This window comes from Trachypithecus francoisi, unplaced genomic scaffold (genome assembly GCF_009764315.1).
Source record: "Trachypithecus francoisi isolate TF-2019V2 unplaced genomic scaffold, Tfra_2.0 Lachesis_group3, whole genome shotgun sequence".
Classification (NCBI taxonomy): domain Eukaryota; kingdom Metazoa; phylum Chordata; class Mammalia; order Primates; family Cercopithecidae; genus Trachypithecus; species Trachypithecus francoisi.
The window spans coordinates 140096406-140111147 of record NW_022681468.1 but is presented as its reverse complement, the minus strand read 5'-3'; the positions used below and the strand labels follow the sequence as shown (position 1 = coordinate 140111147).

The window sequence follows — 14742 nt, the reverse complement described above, 5'->3', positions numbered from 1 at the left end:
TTGTCTTAGAGATTGTAGAATAATATTACTTTACATTTTATCCAAGTATATGAGATCACCTATATGCAAGACACTCAGTTACTTATGTTGGTCCCAGAATCATAGAAACTTATTTAATCACAGATTGCTTTGTTCGTGTAATAAATTTTGAACATAATTGCATTATACGTTTTTAAATTTTAAAATATTTAAAAGTGTATATATTATCATATGACTAGTAAGTTCTAAAATACACACTGGCCTTGGACTTCCCTAAAACCATCCAGAGAAGAAACTGGCCCAAAGAGTTTATAGACAAACTGTCATTCAAATATAAAGTCAACAAATAGTTCTGAACAGATTTTTTTTGAGACAGAGTGTCACTCTGTCACCCAGGCTGGAATGCAGTGGTGAGATCACATGGCTCACTGCAGTCTGGCAGTGATAGACTCCAGTGATCCTCCTATCTCAGCCTCCCAAGTATCCAGGACTACAGGTGTGCCCCAGCATGCCTAGCTAATTGGGTTTTTTTAATTGTTTGTAGAGACAGTGTCTCACTATGTTGCCCAGGCTGGTCTCAAACTCCGAGCCTCAAACAGTCTTCCCACCTCGCCTCTCAAAGTGCTGTAACTATAGGTATGAGCCACCACACTTGGCCTGAACAGATTTTTTTTTTTTTTTTTTTTGAGACGGAGTCTTGCTCTGCCGCCCAGGCTGGAGTGCAGTGGCCGGATCTCTGCTTACTGCAAGCTCCGCCTCCCGGGTTCACGCCATTCTCCTGCCTCAGCCTCCCGAGTAGCTGGGACTACAGGCACCCGCCACCTCGCCCGGCTAGTTTTTTTTGTATTTTTTAGTAGAGACGGGGTTTCACTGTGTTAGCCAGGATGGTCTTGATCTCCTGACCTCGTGATCCGCCCGTCTCGGCCTCCCAAAGTGCTGGGATTACAGGCTTGAGCCACCGCGCCCGGCCTGAACAGATATTTCTTATGAAGCATTCTTGAAATTAGAGGATGAACTTCAGCCAAATGGAAAAATAACTGAAAAAAATAACTGAGATAACTGAGAAAGGGACTAGTTAGTGGTGAACATAAAATATCTTTAGCTGAAGGAATAGGTCTAAAACCAATAGATTAGGATGACAAAAAAATGCAAATATTACACACTTGACTACATGAAAAAATTGCTAAAAGAAACTGGGAGAACATGCTGATTTCCTTATTTTGGTATCTGAAAATGAAAAAATATCATTTAAAGCTGCAAATCAACTCATAGAAATTAATATATTTTTCAGATTAAAAGTACTATTAAGAAAAATATTAGGAAAATATGAGGAAAAGAAAGAGAAATAATAATCTCATCATTGTTCATATTAGGAAACTGATCAACACCGCCTTAAGAAAAAATGTAAAGTATTATGTACACACTTGAGAGTATACAGTACAGAAACAATAAAATACTTCCTTAAATATCACAAGAAACACACACAAACACACACACAAAGAAAGAGACCATATAAGGAAATAATTATTAAGAATTATAAAGACAAAAAATAATAACCTAAAATATTGTAACAGAACCAAGACAAGGTATAGCCCCATGTAAATGGGCCAAACTCATTAAAAGATTGGAACTTAAAGCAAAGGCAAACTACAGACCTGTGTTCTACACAAAAGATATACCTAAATCAAAGTAATTCAGGAACTTTGGAAATAAAAGGTGGGCAAATATAAATGAAAAATATCCAAAAATAATGATCTTAACATCAAATGAGGTTTAAATCAGGCCAAGAAGAATTGAATGAGTCAAAAAAGAGTACTTTTAATGTTAAAATTTGTAATTCATAATAAAAGTTAAACCATTATGATCATCAATGTTACCAAAAACTAGCATCAATACTCAATAAAACAGACTTTGGTATATATATGACCTGTAGACAAAGAGTATGATCAGAGCACTTTAATTAGCTTCTTCAAGTCAAACAGATAACATAAATAAAAGATAAATAATTATATAGAAGACCAATTATATATTTAACAAGATAGAGCTAAATTATACATAGCTAATTCCTACCTTATGAAAATAGAATACAAGTACTTTCTTCTTAAGGGTCTTGAAACATTAATAACAATTAACCTTATTAAGCCACAAAGAAAGCCTCAATAAATTCTAAAAGGTAGAAACAATAAAAATATATTCTTGTATTAAAAGTGCAATAAAATTAGGGAGAAAAAAGCCCTTACCATCTGCAAATTTTAAATTCTTTCTTAAAAACTTATGGTTCAAACTCAATGGTTCAATTTGAACTCACTGATATGACAAAAATAAAGATAAAATAATCATATAAAAATAAAATTAAAATACCTTATTAAACTACATGCCAAAATATACATAATAAAATGAAAGCAGTGTTCGGGGGAAATTGTTAACCTTAAATATTTGTATTCTTAAAAAACAGGAAAGAATAAAAATAAATACAGCATCCAAGTATGAAGTAAGAAAAAGCAAAACAAAAAAAAAATTTAAGGAATGAAGAAGGCATTAATAAAGAAGCAGAAGTTATTGATTACAATGCAGGAAAAAAAATAAGTAAATCCAACAGCTATACTTTTTTGTGGGAGAAAGGGGCAACTAAGCTACTAACATAAGCAAGACAGGAAAGGACAAAAAAGATAAATAATAAAAAGAACCACAGATAAATAGGAAATTAAAAGACTTATGAGTCTTTTCAAATAAATGTGAAAAGAAATGTGAATTTAAAAGACTTATGAGTCTTTGTAAATAAATGTGAATTTAAAAGACTTATGAGTGTTTGCAAATAAATGTGAAAATCTGACTGAATTTGACAATAGTCTAAGAAAATATAATTTTCCAAATCACTCCAAAAGAGATAGAAATTCTACACAGATAACTACTGTAGACAAGAATATAAGAACATTATCTAAGAGCTACCACCTGAAATAGCACCGGGTCCACATAATTTTATAGGGGGATTTTGTGAAAACTTTAAGGCATACATTATTTTGATTTCATGTAAACTGTCCCACAGAATACAAAAAGAAGGAAGGATCCCTTATTTATGTTTCTAAAGCAAATATAACATTGGTAGCAAAACAAATATTACCCCAAAAAAGAACACCGCAGAACCATGTCTCTTACAAAGATCAATGCGCATATCTAAATAAAGCATTAGTAAACAGAATCTAGTACCACATTAAAAAACAGCTTAACATGACAAGTGGCATTTATTCCAGGAAAATATGGATAAAATTGAATCTGTTAATATGATTTATCATATTAATATATCCATGGAAGAAAAAATATTTTGTTATCCTCATAGGTGACAAACGGGTACCGCTAAATTCAGTATCCAACTTGTACTTTAGAAAAATAAAAATTTTTTCGGGTTTTTTTATTATACTTTAAGTTCTAGGGTACATGTGCACAATGTGTAGGTTCGTTACATATGTATACATGTGCCATGTTGGTGTGCTACACGCGTTATCTCATCATTTACATTAGGTATATCTCCTAATGCTATCCCTCCCCACCTCTCCCCACCCCACGACATGCCCCGGTGTGTGATGTTCCCCACCCTGTGTTCAAGTGTTCTCATTGTTCAATTCCCACCTATGAGTTAGAACATGTAGTGCTTGGTTTTCTGTCCTTGCGATAGTTTGTTCAAAATGATGGTTTCCAGCTTCGTCCACGTCTCTACAAAGGACATGAACTCATCCTATTTTATGGCTGCACAGTATTCCATGGTGTATATGTGCCACATTTTCTTAATCCAGTCTATCATTGATGGACATTTGGGTTGGTTCCAAGTCTTTGCTATTGTGAACATAGTGCCACAATAAGCATACGTGTGCATGTGTGTTTATAGCAGCATGATTTATAATCCTTTGGGTATATGCCCAGTAATAGGATGACTGGGTCAAATGGTATTTCTAGTTCTAGATCCTTAAGGAATTCACCACACTGTCTTCCACAATGGTTGAACTAATTTGCAGTCCCACCAACAGTGTAAAAGCATTCCTATTTCTCCACATCCTCTCCAGCACCTGTTGTTTCCTGACTTTTTAATAATCACCATTCTAACTGGTATGAGATGGTATCTTATTGTGGTTTTGATTTGCATTTCTCTGATGGCCAGTGATGATGGGCATTTTTTCTTGTGTCTGTTGGCTGTATGAATGTCTTCTTCTGAGAATTGTCTGTTCATATCCTTTGCCCACTCTTTGATGGGGTTGTTCGATTCTTTCTTGTAAATTTGCTAAAGTTCTTTGTAGATTGTGGATATTAGCCCTTTGTCAGATGGGTAAATTGTAAAAATTTTCTCCCATTCTGTAGGTTGCCTGTTCACAATCATGTCATCTGCAAACAGGGACAATTTGACTTCCTCTTTTCCTAATTGAATACCCTTTATTTCTTTATCTTGTCTGATTGCCCTGCACAGAACTTCCAACACTATGTTGAATAAGAGTGATGAGAGAGGGCATCCCTGTCTTGTGCCACTTTTCAAAGGGAATGCTTCCAGTTTTTGCCCATTCAGTATGATGTTGGCTGTGGGTTTGTCATAAATAGTTCTTATTATTTTGAGATACATCTCCTCAATACCTAGTTTATTGAGAGTTTTTAGCATGAAGGGCTGTTGAATTTTGTCAAAGGCCTTTTCGGCATCTATTGAGATAATCATGTGGTTTTTGTCTTTGGTTCTGTTTATATGATGGATTATGTTTATTGATTTGCATATGTTGAACCAGCCTTGCATCCCAGGGATGAAGCCCACTTGATCATGGTGGATAAGCTTTTTGATGTGCTGCTGGATTCAGTTTGCCAGTATTTTATTGAGCATTTTTGCATTGACGTTCATCAGGGATATTGGCCTAAAATTCTCTTTTTTTGTTGTCTCTCTGCCAGGCTTTGGTATCAGGATGATATTGGCCTCATAAAATGAATTAGGAAGGATTCCCTCTTTTTCTATTGATTGGAATAGTTTCAGAAGGAATGGTACCAGCTCTTCTTTGTACCTCTGGTAGAATTTGGCTGTGAATCCATCTGGTCCTGGACTTTTTTTGGTTGGTAGGCTATTAATTATTGCCTCAATTTAAGAACCTGTTATTGGTCTATTCAGGGATTCAACTTCTTTCTGGTTTAGTCTTGGGAGCATGTATGTGTCCAGGAATTTATCCATTTCTTCTAAATTTTCTAGTTTATTTGTGTAGAGGTGTTTATAGTATTCTCTGATGGTAGTTTGTATTTCTGTGGAATTGGTGGTGATATCCCCTTTATCATTTTTTATTGCATCTATTTGATTCTTCTCTCTTTTCTTCTTTATTAGGCTTGCTAGCGGTCTATCAATTTTGTTGATCTTTTCAAAAAGCCAGCTCCTGGATTCATTGATTTTTTGAAGGATTTTTTGTATCTCTATCTCCTTCAGTTCTGCTCTGATCTTAGTTATTTCTTGCCTTCTGCTAGCTTTTGAATGTGTTTGCTCTTGCTTCTGTAGTTATTTTAATTGTGATCTTAGGGTGTCAATTTTAAATCTTTCCTGTTTTCTCTTGTGGGCACTTAGTGCTATAAATTTCCCTCTACACTCTGTTTTAAATGTGTCCCAAAGATTTTGGTATGTTGTGTCTTTGTTCTCATTGGTTTCAAAGAACCCCCAAAATTAATTGCATACCTAGGAATAATTTTTTTAAAGAGCAACATATTTATGCAGAAAACCTGAAAATGCTTCTGAGAGGAACAAAATATGACTTAAGTAGCTTGAAATACATGCTATGTTCTTGGATAAGAAGATTCAACATCATAAGGATATTAACACTTCTTAAGATAATCAATAAATTCAACATCATTCTAACAAAAAATCATGAGAAAAGTTTAAACAAAACAGTTAAGAGAAATCTACAGAAAAAAAAAAAGAGCACCGAAAAACAATTAGTCTTACCAAATGTTAAAGCCTTGTCAATGTCAATAATTTTTTTTTTTTTTTTTTTTTTTGAGATGGAGTCTCATTCTGTCACCCAGTCTGGAGTGCAGTGGTGAGATCTCAGCTCACTGCAACCTCTGCCTCCCAGGTTCAAGCAAATCTCCTGCCTCAGCCCCCCAAGTAGCTGGGACTATAGGCATCCACCACCACGCCTGGCTAATTTTTATGTTTGTAGTAGAGATGGGGTTTCACCCTGTTGGCCAGGCTGGTCTCAAACCCTTGACGTCATGTGATTCTCCTGCCTCACCCTCCTAAAGTGCTGGGATTACAGGCATCAGTCACCACGCCCAGCCTTTGTCAACAATTAAAATAGTATGATACTAACATATGCAGAGAAAGAAAACACATCAAAAATTCAGTAATAGATCTAGTACACAAGAGTTTGGCATGCTATAAAGGTAACATCCCAAATCAGTGAAAAAGAGGATAGGATTTTAAATAAACGGGTAAAGTCAGTAATCATCTGGAGAAAAATATGGTTAGACTTATGCTTTACCTTCTACACCAGGATAAAATCCAAATGAATCTAAGATTTAAACGTAAAACATCAACTCTATAATGATGGTGTGCTTCATATCTAAGACATAAAACTCAGTGATGGAGGAAAAAGTGATAAACTCAACTACATGAAAATAAAATATTTTTCATGGCAAAAATACCAGAAAAAATAATCATGGGACAAATGACAAATTGTGAAAAGAATACATAAAACTAATTTCACACAGAAATACTTATTTTCCCCAATATAGAAATATACAAATTAATTTTTGTAATAGACAACCCAATAGAAAAAAAAGGATAAAAAAATTATGAACCAGAAACTTACAGAAACATAAGTAGCTCTCAAACATATGAAAATATGTTGAACCTCACTTATAATAAGAGAAATTAAAATTAGAATGAATATTGATGTACCTATTTTTCATATAATCTCACCAAAGATCATAAACTTTGATAAAACATTGTGTTGGTGAGAGTGGGGGAAATCAGACATTCTTACACTTGTTTGTGCCAGGGTAAACTGTTATAAATTCTAAAGAAGGCAATTTGCAATATTTATCAAATTACAAATGCATATATCTTTTGATTTAGCAATTCTATTTCTAGAAACAGATTCTATATTCTCTAACATGTGAAATAACATATGTACCCAGTTTTTGGCTTTTTTTGCTACATTTTCTTTACTAGAAAAATATTGAAAATCCTAAATGTCTTCATATAAATTTTGGAACATCAATATAACAAAATTCCATTCAGCCATTAAAAAGAATGAGAAAGTACTTTTTTAAAACTAATCTAGAAACATCTCCAAGATACATTGTTGAGAAAGTTGAAGAACATTATGTAAATTATGCCACCACCTATGTAATTATATTTCTCCACTATGTAAAAGGTGGGGAAATATGATTCCTTGTATCTGCATAAATATGTCAAGAATAAAAAACAGGAGGAACTCTGTGGTTGGTTCAGTAGTATAAGAAGGAATTCTGAATCATATTAATCTATTTTTTAATGTTATGCATTAAGTATCTCATCTGGTCTTAGTGGAAATCAGGACACTAAAAGTTTATCATTTTCTTAAAACCACATATAATTTGAAATTGAAACTAAGAATAAAATTTTATCACTTCCACACCTGAGTTATTTCAGTCTTCTGGTCCAGGTCATCAGGTACTTCACCTGAGAAAACAAAAATTGAGAATTAAAAGTAAGTGAAATTGAAATTAGATTAGACATTTAGTTTTAAGGAATACACTTATTATTTATTATATCACCATTACTAAATGGCATTATGAATTTAAACAGGGGAATGGTTTTAGGAGTGTTTTCAAATTGTAACCCTAAATATGGCATTATACAGTGAGACATTTGTGTTTACCCAAGATAGGACTAAAATGCAGTAGGCATTAAAACAAAAATGAAGCAATCATGTTTCTCTGTAAATGTTATCATTCTGTTATTACATTATCTATGATATTTGCAAGAGGCAAATTTCTATCTTCCACGTTATTCCCACTGTTGAGAAATCCAAAATTATATCCTTGCCAGACCAATTCTCCTCAATGCAGAACTTTGCCTATGTTGGTCTGGGCCAGATACATCTGTGTAATATCAAGGTCAAATTAGCATGTAAACCTTAAACAATGCCAGTACTTTCTGCAGTCAGATAACATAGCCACCCATATGCCAGAAATTTAAAATAACTTTTTTCTTAGTATAAAGCTAATATGTACTTATTATAGATATAATGGAAAATAGGGGACATTTACAATAGAAAATAAAAATCACTTCCTTTCATCCAGAAATAACTAGTATTTATAGAATGATTTTTATTGTGGATTTTTATATACACATATATTCACCACATTGTTCATAAACTTCTTGTTTTTACAGTTTTTAACCATGTAAAGTATGAGAATTTCTCCTATCAATCAAGTTGTTTTGAATCTTATTTTGAATCATTGTATAGTAGCCCATGATTATAGATGTAGCATAATTTACTTTCGCTTTCCCTATTGTGAGGCATTAATTTTTTTTTAATTTTACTTGGCATTGGAAAGTTTCATACTATTTGCCAGGATTATATTTCTTATAATAATAATGAGTTACTTAAAGAAACTATCATCCAAGTGAACAGACAACCTACAGAATGAGAGAAAAATTTTGTGATCTATCCAGCTGACAAAGGTCTGATATCCAGAATCTACAAGGAACTTAAACAAATTTACAAGAGAAAAAACCTGTCAACTCCCATTAAAATGTGGGCAAAGAACATGAACAGACACTTCTCAAAAGAAGAATAAACGAGGACAACAAAAATATGAAAAAAAGCTTAATATTATTGATCATTGGAGAGAAATGCAAATCAAAGCCACAATGAGATACCATCTCACGCCAGTCAGAATGGCTATTATTAAAAGGTCAAAAAATAACAGGTGCTGGCAAGGTTGTGAAGAAAAAGAACCTCTTACAGTGGGACTGTAAATTAGTTCAACCATTGTGGAAGACAGTGTGATGATTCCTCAAGGACCTAAAGGCAGAAATAACATTTGATCCAGCATTCCAATTACTGGGTATATACCAAAGGAATATAAATCATTCTATTATAAAGATACATACACACATATGTTCATTGCGACACTATTCACAATAGAAAAGACATGGAATTAACCTAATGCCCATCATTGATAGACTGGATAAAGAAAATGTGGTACATATACACCATGGAATGCTGTGCAGCCATAAAAAGGAATGAGGTCATATCCTTTGCTGGGACATGGATGGAGCTGGAATCCATTATCCTCAGCAAACTAACACGGCAACAGAAAACCAAACACTGCATGTTCTCACTTGTAAGTGGGAGCTGAATGATGAGAACACATGGACACACAGGGGATACAGCACATACTGGGGCCTGTTGATGTGGGAAGGGAGAGCATCAGGAAGAACAGCTAAAAGAACAGCTAGGCTTAGTATCTAGGTGATGGGATGATCTGTCCAGGAAACCACCATGGCACACGTTTACCTATGTAACAAACCTGCACATCCTGAACACGTACCCCTGAACTTAAAAGTTGGAAAAAAAAAAAAAAGTTACTTGAATCAACCTGTGCCAGGCTTTTAAATTATCACTGATCCTTATAATAAACTTGCAAAGTGAAGATTTTCATTTCTGTTTTATGGATAAGAGAACGAAAGAGTGGTTCAAAATGACGTGACTAAATGAAAACTAAAGTAAGCATAGTGGGTTTTTTCATCTAGGTTCTGTCTCTCTTCGCTATACAATGCTATGAGCACCAACCACTCAACAAGCAGTTCTATTTGTTGTTTCTCTGGGCCATTGGTCTGAATCTGGAATGCTGTACAGCTGTGGTGTGGGAGGAGTCCCTGAGCTAGTGAATGAACCTGGCCTAGCACCTGGAATTTAAATCTCAAATTCACTGTGTTATGCTCTAGTGGTTACCCTGTATGCAGTCATTCTAATAAAATGATGGAAAAAAGAAAAAAAAAAAATGTGTCTTTGTGTTAAATGGTCTGCCTCCTCCCTACAATAAAAGCCCATTTACAGGGCTGGTGATGAAAGTGAAGAAAAATTGCCTAAGAAGATAATATTTCTTACCCAGGAAATAGAAGATTTAGATAAATTACATTCGAATGTTACATTTTCCCAAGGCCTGTATCTGTGATATTAATATGTCCAACTTGTATGACAACAAGGAAAAATGATTCTGAAACATTCTGTGAGTGCTTTAGTAAGAATTTCTTTTAATGGTATTATAAATGCATTATAAATTATAACAGCACATAAAATAAGAGTCTAAAGGATCACTTAAATCTTTAAGTTACTTTCCTGTATTTCATGAGAGGAATTACAAGCTACCATGGGATTTGTGAATTTGGAGATTTGCAAAGATCTTGTGAAAGTCAAGGGCCTTCTCCAAAAATAGAACCTTTATCACAAAATGTGATAAACATTTCTACAAATGAATCTTGGTCCACATGTCTGATAATTCCTTTAAGATTGCTTCCTAGAAGTGATTGTATTATTAGATCAATATGTGGCAAAAAAAAAAAAAAAATCCAAAAAGTCCTCAAAATTCAAAATATTTTCAATATTCTGCTTAAAATTTCCTATTTAAACTACTTTTTGGATTAAAGCAATATTTTTAGAAAGCCTCTGAAAATAATGTCCAATGGGAACTTTTTAAGGAAAGTTTCTGTTATTTACCAGTCATCATGATACTGATATAAGATTAATATATTGATATAACAATACCACTGTGGGCTTGTGGAAGTCCAGGCTGGAAATCATCTTGTCCACTACCAGAGATGGCAGGAGAGGAAACTGGGAGTGGAAGACAGCTGAGGAAACCATAATGACCATGGGTTATATGGATGTGGGTAACCAAAGGAGGTCAAAAAGTAGGAGATTGCAAACATCAACTTCTTCTATTTCTTAGTTTTGTTCAGGGTCAAATCTTGCTTTAAAATACTTGGCAATGTATGAAGTTTCCCATCAGGGGACAAAGGAAAGGTTTTCCCTCTTTCTTGGATTTCCTTTACTTCCTGAGATTTCTGTATTGAGAAACTGGACACTCAGAGTCCCGTGAAGGGACATTGGGAGACCAGAGGAATCCACAGAAAGTTCCACAGAGCCACTGTGCTCTCAGCAGAAGGAACAATATGCAAATTGGCCAGTGTTGGGGTGACAAGGGTCACATATAAATAGAATGCTTGAAAAGCCAAATATAGAGCATGTATTTTGATAAAAGCACACAAACAAGAAGTGGGTATTAATGAAACAGCTTATCTGGCCATTCAAGGCAGCCCTGTAAATGAATAGTAGATTCCCAAAGCCATGTGCACTTACATAAACCCCAGAGCTGATAGGAATCAAGTATGAAATGCTGCCCTTACTGAGATAACTCGGATAATCAAGAACTTGCCCACCCTAGGACATGGTTCTATTGAGCACTACAGAACAGAATCACACAGCTGAGGGGACCAGGACAAGATGGCCAGATGGGAACAGCTCCAGTCTGTAGCTCCCAGTGAGATCAACACAGAAGGGGGGTGATTTCTGCATTTCCAACTAAGGTACCTGGCTAATCTCACTGGGACTGGTTAGACAGTGGGTGTAGCCCACGAAGGGTGAGCAGAAGCAAGGTGAGGTGTTGCCTAACCTGGGAAGTGCAAGGAGTCAGGGAACTCCCTCCCCTAGCAAAGGGAAGCCTTGAGAGACTGTGCCATGAAGAATGGTGCATTCCAGCCCAGATACTACGCTTTTCCCAGGGTCTTCACAACCTGCAGACCAGGAGATTCCCTATCAGGGCCCTGGGTTTCAAGCACAAAACTGGGCAGCCGTTTGGGCAGACACCGAGCTAGCTGCAGGAGTTTTTTTTTATACCCCAGTGGCACCTGGAATGCCAGTGAGACAGAACTGTTCACGCTCCTGGAAAGGGGGCTGAAGTCAGGGAGCCAAGTGGTCCAGCTCAGCAGATCCCACCCCCATGGAGCCCAGCAAGCTAAGATCCACTGGCTTGAAATTCTCACTGCCAGCACAGCAGTCTGAAGTTGCCAGCACAGCAGTCTGAAGTTGACCTGGTATGCTCAAGCTTGGTGGGGAGAGGGGCATCCACCATTATGGAGGCTTGAGTAGGCAGTTTTCCCCTCACAGTGTAAACAAAGCCGGGATGTTTGAACCAGGCAGAGCCCACCACAGCTCAGCAAAGCCTCTGTAGCAAGATTGCTTTTCTAGATTCCTCCTCTCTGGGCAGGGCATCTCTGAAAGAAAGGCAGCAGCCCCAGTCAGGGGATTATAGATAAAATTCCCATCTCCCTGGGACAGAGCACCTGGGGGAAGGGGTGGCTGTGGGCATGGCTTCAGCAGAATTAAATGTTCCTGCCTGCCAGCTTTGAAGAGAGCAGCAGATCTCCTAGCACAGCGCTCAAGCTCCACTAAGGAACAGACTGCCTCCTCAAGTGGGTCCCTGACCCCCGGTAACCTGACTGGGAGATACCTCCCAGCAGAGGTCGACAGACACCTTATACAGGAGAGCTCTGGCTGACATCTGGCAAGTGCCCCTCTGGGACAAAGCTTCCAAAGGAAGGAACAGGCAGCAATCTTTGCTGGGCTACAGCCTTTACTGGTGTTACTCAGGCAAATAGGGTCTGGAGTGGACCTCCAGCAAACTCCAGCAGACCTGCAACTAAGAGGCCTGTTAGAAGGAAAACTAACAAACAGAAATGAATAGCGTCAATAGCAACAAAAAGGACGTCCACACAAAACCCCATCCGAAGGTCACCAAAAACAGAGACCAAAGGTAGATAAATCCACAAAGGTGAGGAAAAACCAGTGCAAAATGTCTGAAAATTCCAAAACCCAGAACGCCTCTTCTCCTCCAAAGGATCACAACTCCTGACCAGCAAGCAAACAAACTGGACAGAGAATGAGTTTGACAAATTAACAGAAGTAGGCTTCAAAAGGTGGGTAAAAACAAACTCTTCCAAGCTAAAGGAACATGTTGTAACCCAATGCAAAGAAGCTAAGAACTTTGTAAAAAGGTTAGACGAATTGCTAACTAGAATAACTAGTTTAGAGAAGAACATAAGTGACCTGATGGAGCTCAAAAACACAGCACAAGAACATCATGATGCATACACAAGAATCAATAGCTGAATCAATCAAGCAGAAGAAAGAATATCAGAGAGATTGAAGATCAACTTAATGAAATAAAGTATGAAGACAAGATTAGAGAAAAAAGAATGAAAAGGAACCAGCAAAGCCTCCAAGAAATATGGGTCTATGTGAAAAGACCAAACCTACGTTTCATTGGTGTAGCTGAAAGTGACGGGGAGAACAGAACCAAGTTGGAAAACACTCTTCAGGATATTATCCAGGAGAACTTCCCCAACCTAGCAAGGCAGGCCAACATTCAAATTCAGAAAACACAGAGACCACCACAAAGATACTCCTTGAGAAGAGCAACCCCAAGACATACTCGTCAGATTCACCAAGGTTGAAATGAAGGAAAAAATGTTAAGGGCAGCCAGAGAGAAAGGTCAGGTTACTCACAAAGGGAAGCCCATCAGACAAACAGTGGTTCTCTCTGCAGAAACCCTATAAGCCAGAAGAGAGTGAGGGCCAATATTCAACATTCTTAAAGAATTTTCAACCAAGAATTTCATATCCAGCCAAATTAAGCTTCATAAGTGAAGGAGAAATAAACTCCTTTAAAGACAAGGAAATGCTGAGAGATTTTTGTCACCACCAGGCCTTAGCTCCTGAAAGGAGCACTAAATATGGAAAGGAATAACCCATACTAGCCTCTACAAAAACATACCAAATTGTAAAGACCATCGACGCTATGAAGAAACTGCATCAACTAATGGGCAAAATGACCAGCTAGAATCATAATGACAGGATCAAATTCACACATAACAGTATTAACCTTAAATGTAAATGGGCTAAATGCCCCAATTAAAAGATACACACTGGCAAATTGGATAAAGAGTCAAGACCCATTGGTGTGCTGTATTCAGGAGACCCATCTCATATGCAAAGACACACATATGCTCAAAATAAAGGGATGGAGAAATATTTACCAAGCAAATGGAAAGCAAAAAAAAGCAGAGGTTGCAATCCTAGTCTCTGACAAAACAGACTTTAAACCAACAAATATAAAATATATTAATATATAAAAGAGACAAAGAAGGGCATTACAAAATGGTAAAGGGATCAATGCAACAAGAAGAGTTAACTATCCTAAATATATATGCAGCCAATACAGAAGCACCCAGATTCATAAAGTAAGTTCTCAGAGACCTACAAAGAGACTTAGACTCCCACACAATTATAGTGGGAGACTTTAACACCCATTGTCAACATTAGACAGATCAACGAGACAGAAAATTAACAAGGATATTCAGCACTTGAACTCAGCTCTGCACCAAGCAGACCTAACAGACATCTACAGAACTCTCTACCCCAAATCAACAGAATATACATTCTTCTCAGCACCACATTGCATTTGTTCTAAAACTGACCACATAATTGGAAGTAAAACACTACTCAGCAAATGCAAAAGAACAGAAATCATAACAAACAGTCTCAGACCACAGTGCAATCAAAGTAGAACTCAGGATTAAGAAACTCACTCAAAACCACACAACTACATGGAAACTGAGCAACTTGCTCCTGAATGACTACTGGGTAAATAATGAAATAAAGACAGAAATAAATAAGTTATTTGAAACCAATGAGAACAAAG

At 36.5% G+C, this 14742-nt stretch overlaps 1 protein-coding gene across 4 annotated transcripts in view; it reads right to left on the bottom strand.

The window, feature by feature from the left end:
* Nucleotides 1–14742, bottom strand: part of ATP8B4 (ATPase phospholipid transporting 8B4 (putative)) — a 270644-nt gene that overhangs the window by 106015 nt on the left and 149887 nt on the right. For all 4 annotated transcript variants that reach the window (XM_033190153.1, XM_033190150.1, XM_033190152.1 and 1 more), the window contains one exon: nucleotides 7608–7651. In XM_033190153.1, the coding sequence (XP_033046044.1) occupies nucleotides 7608–7651 (44 nt within the window). The remainder of the gene's footprint in view (nucleotides 1–7607; nucleotides 7652–14742) is intronic.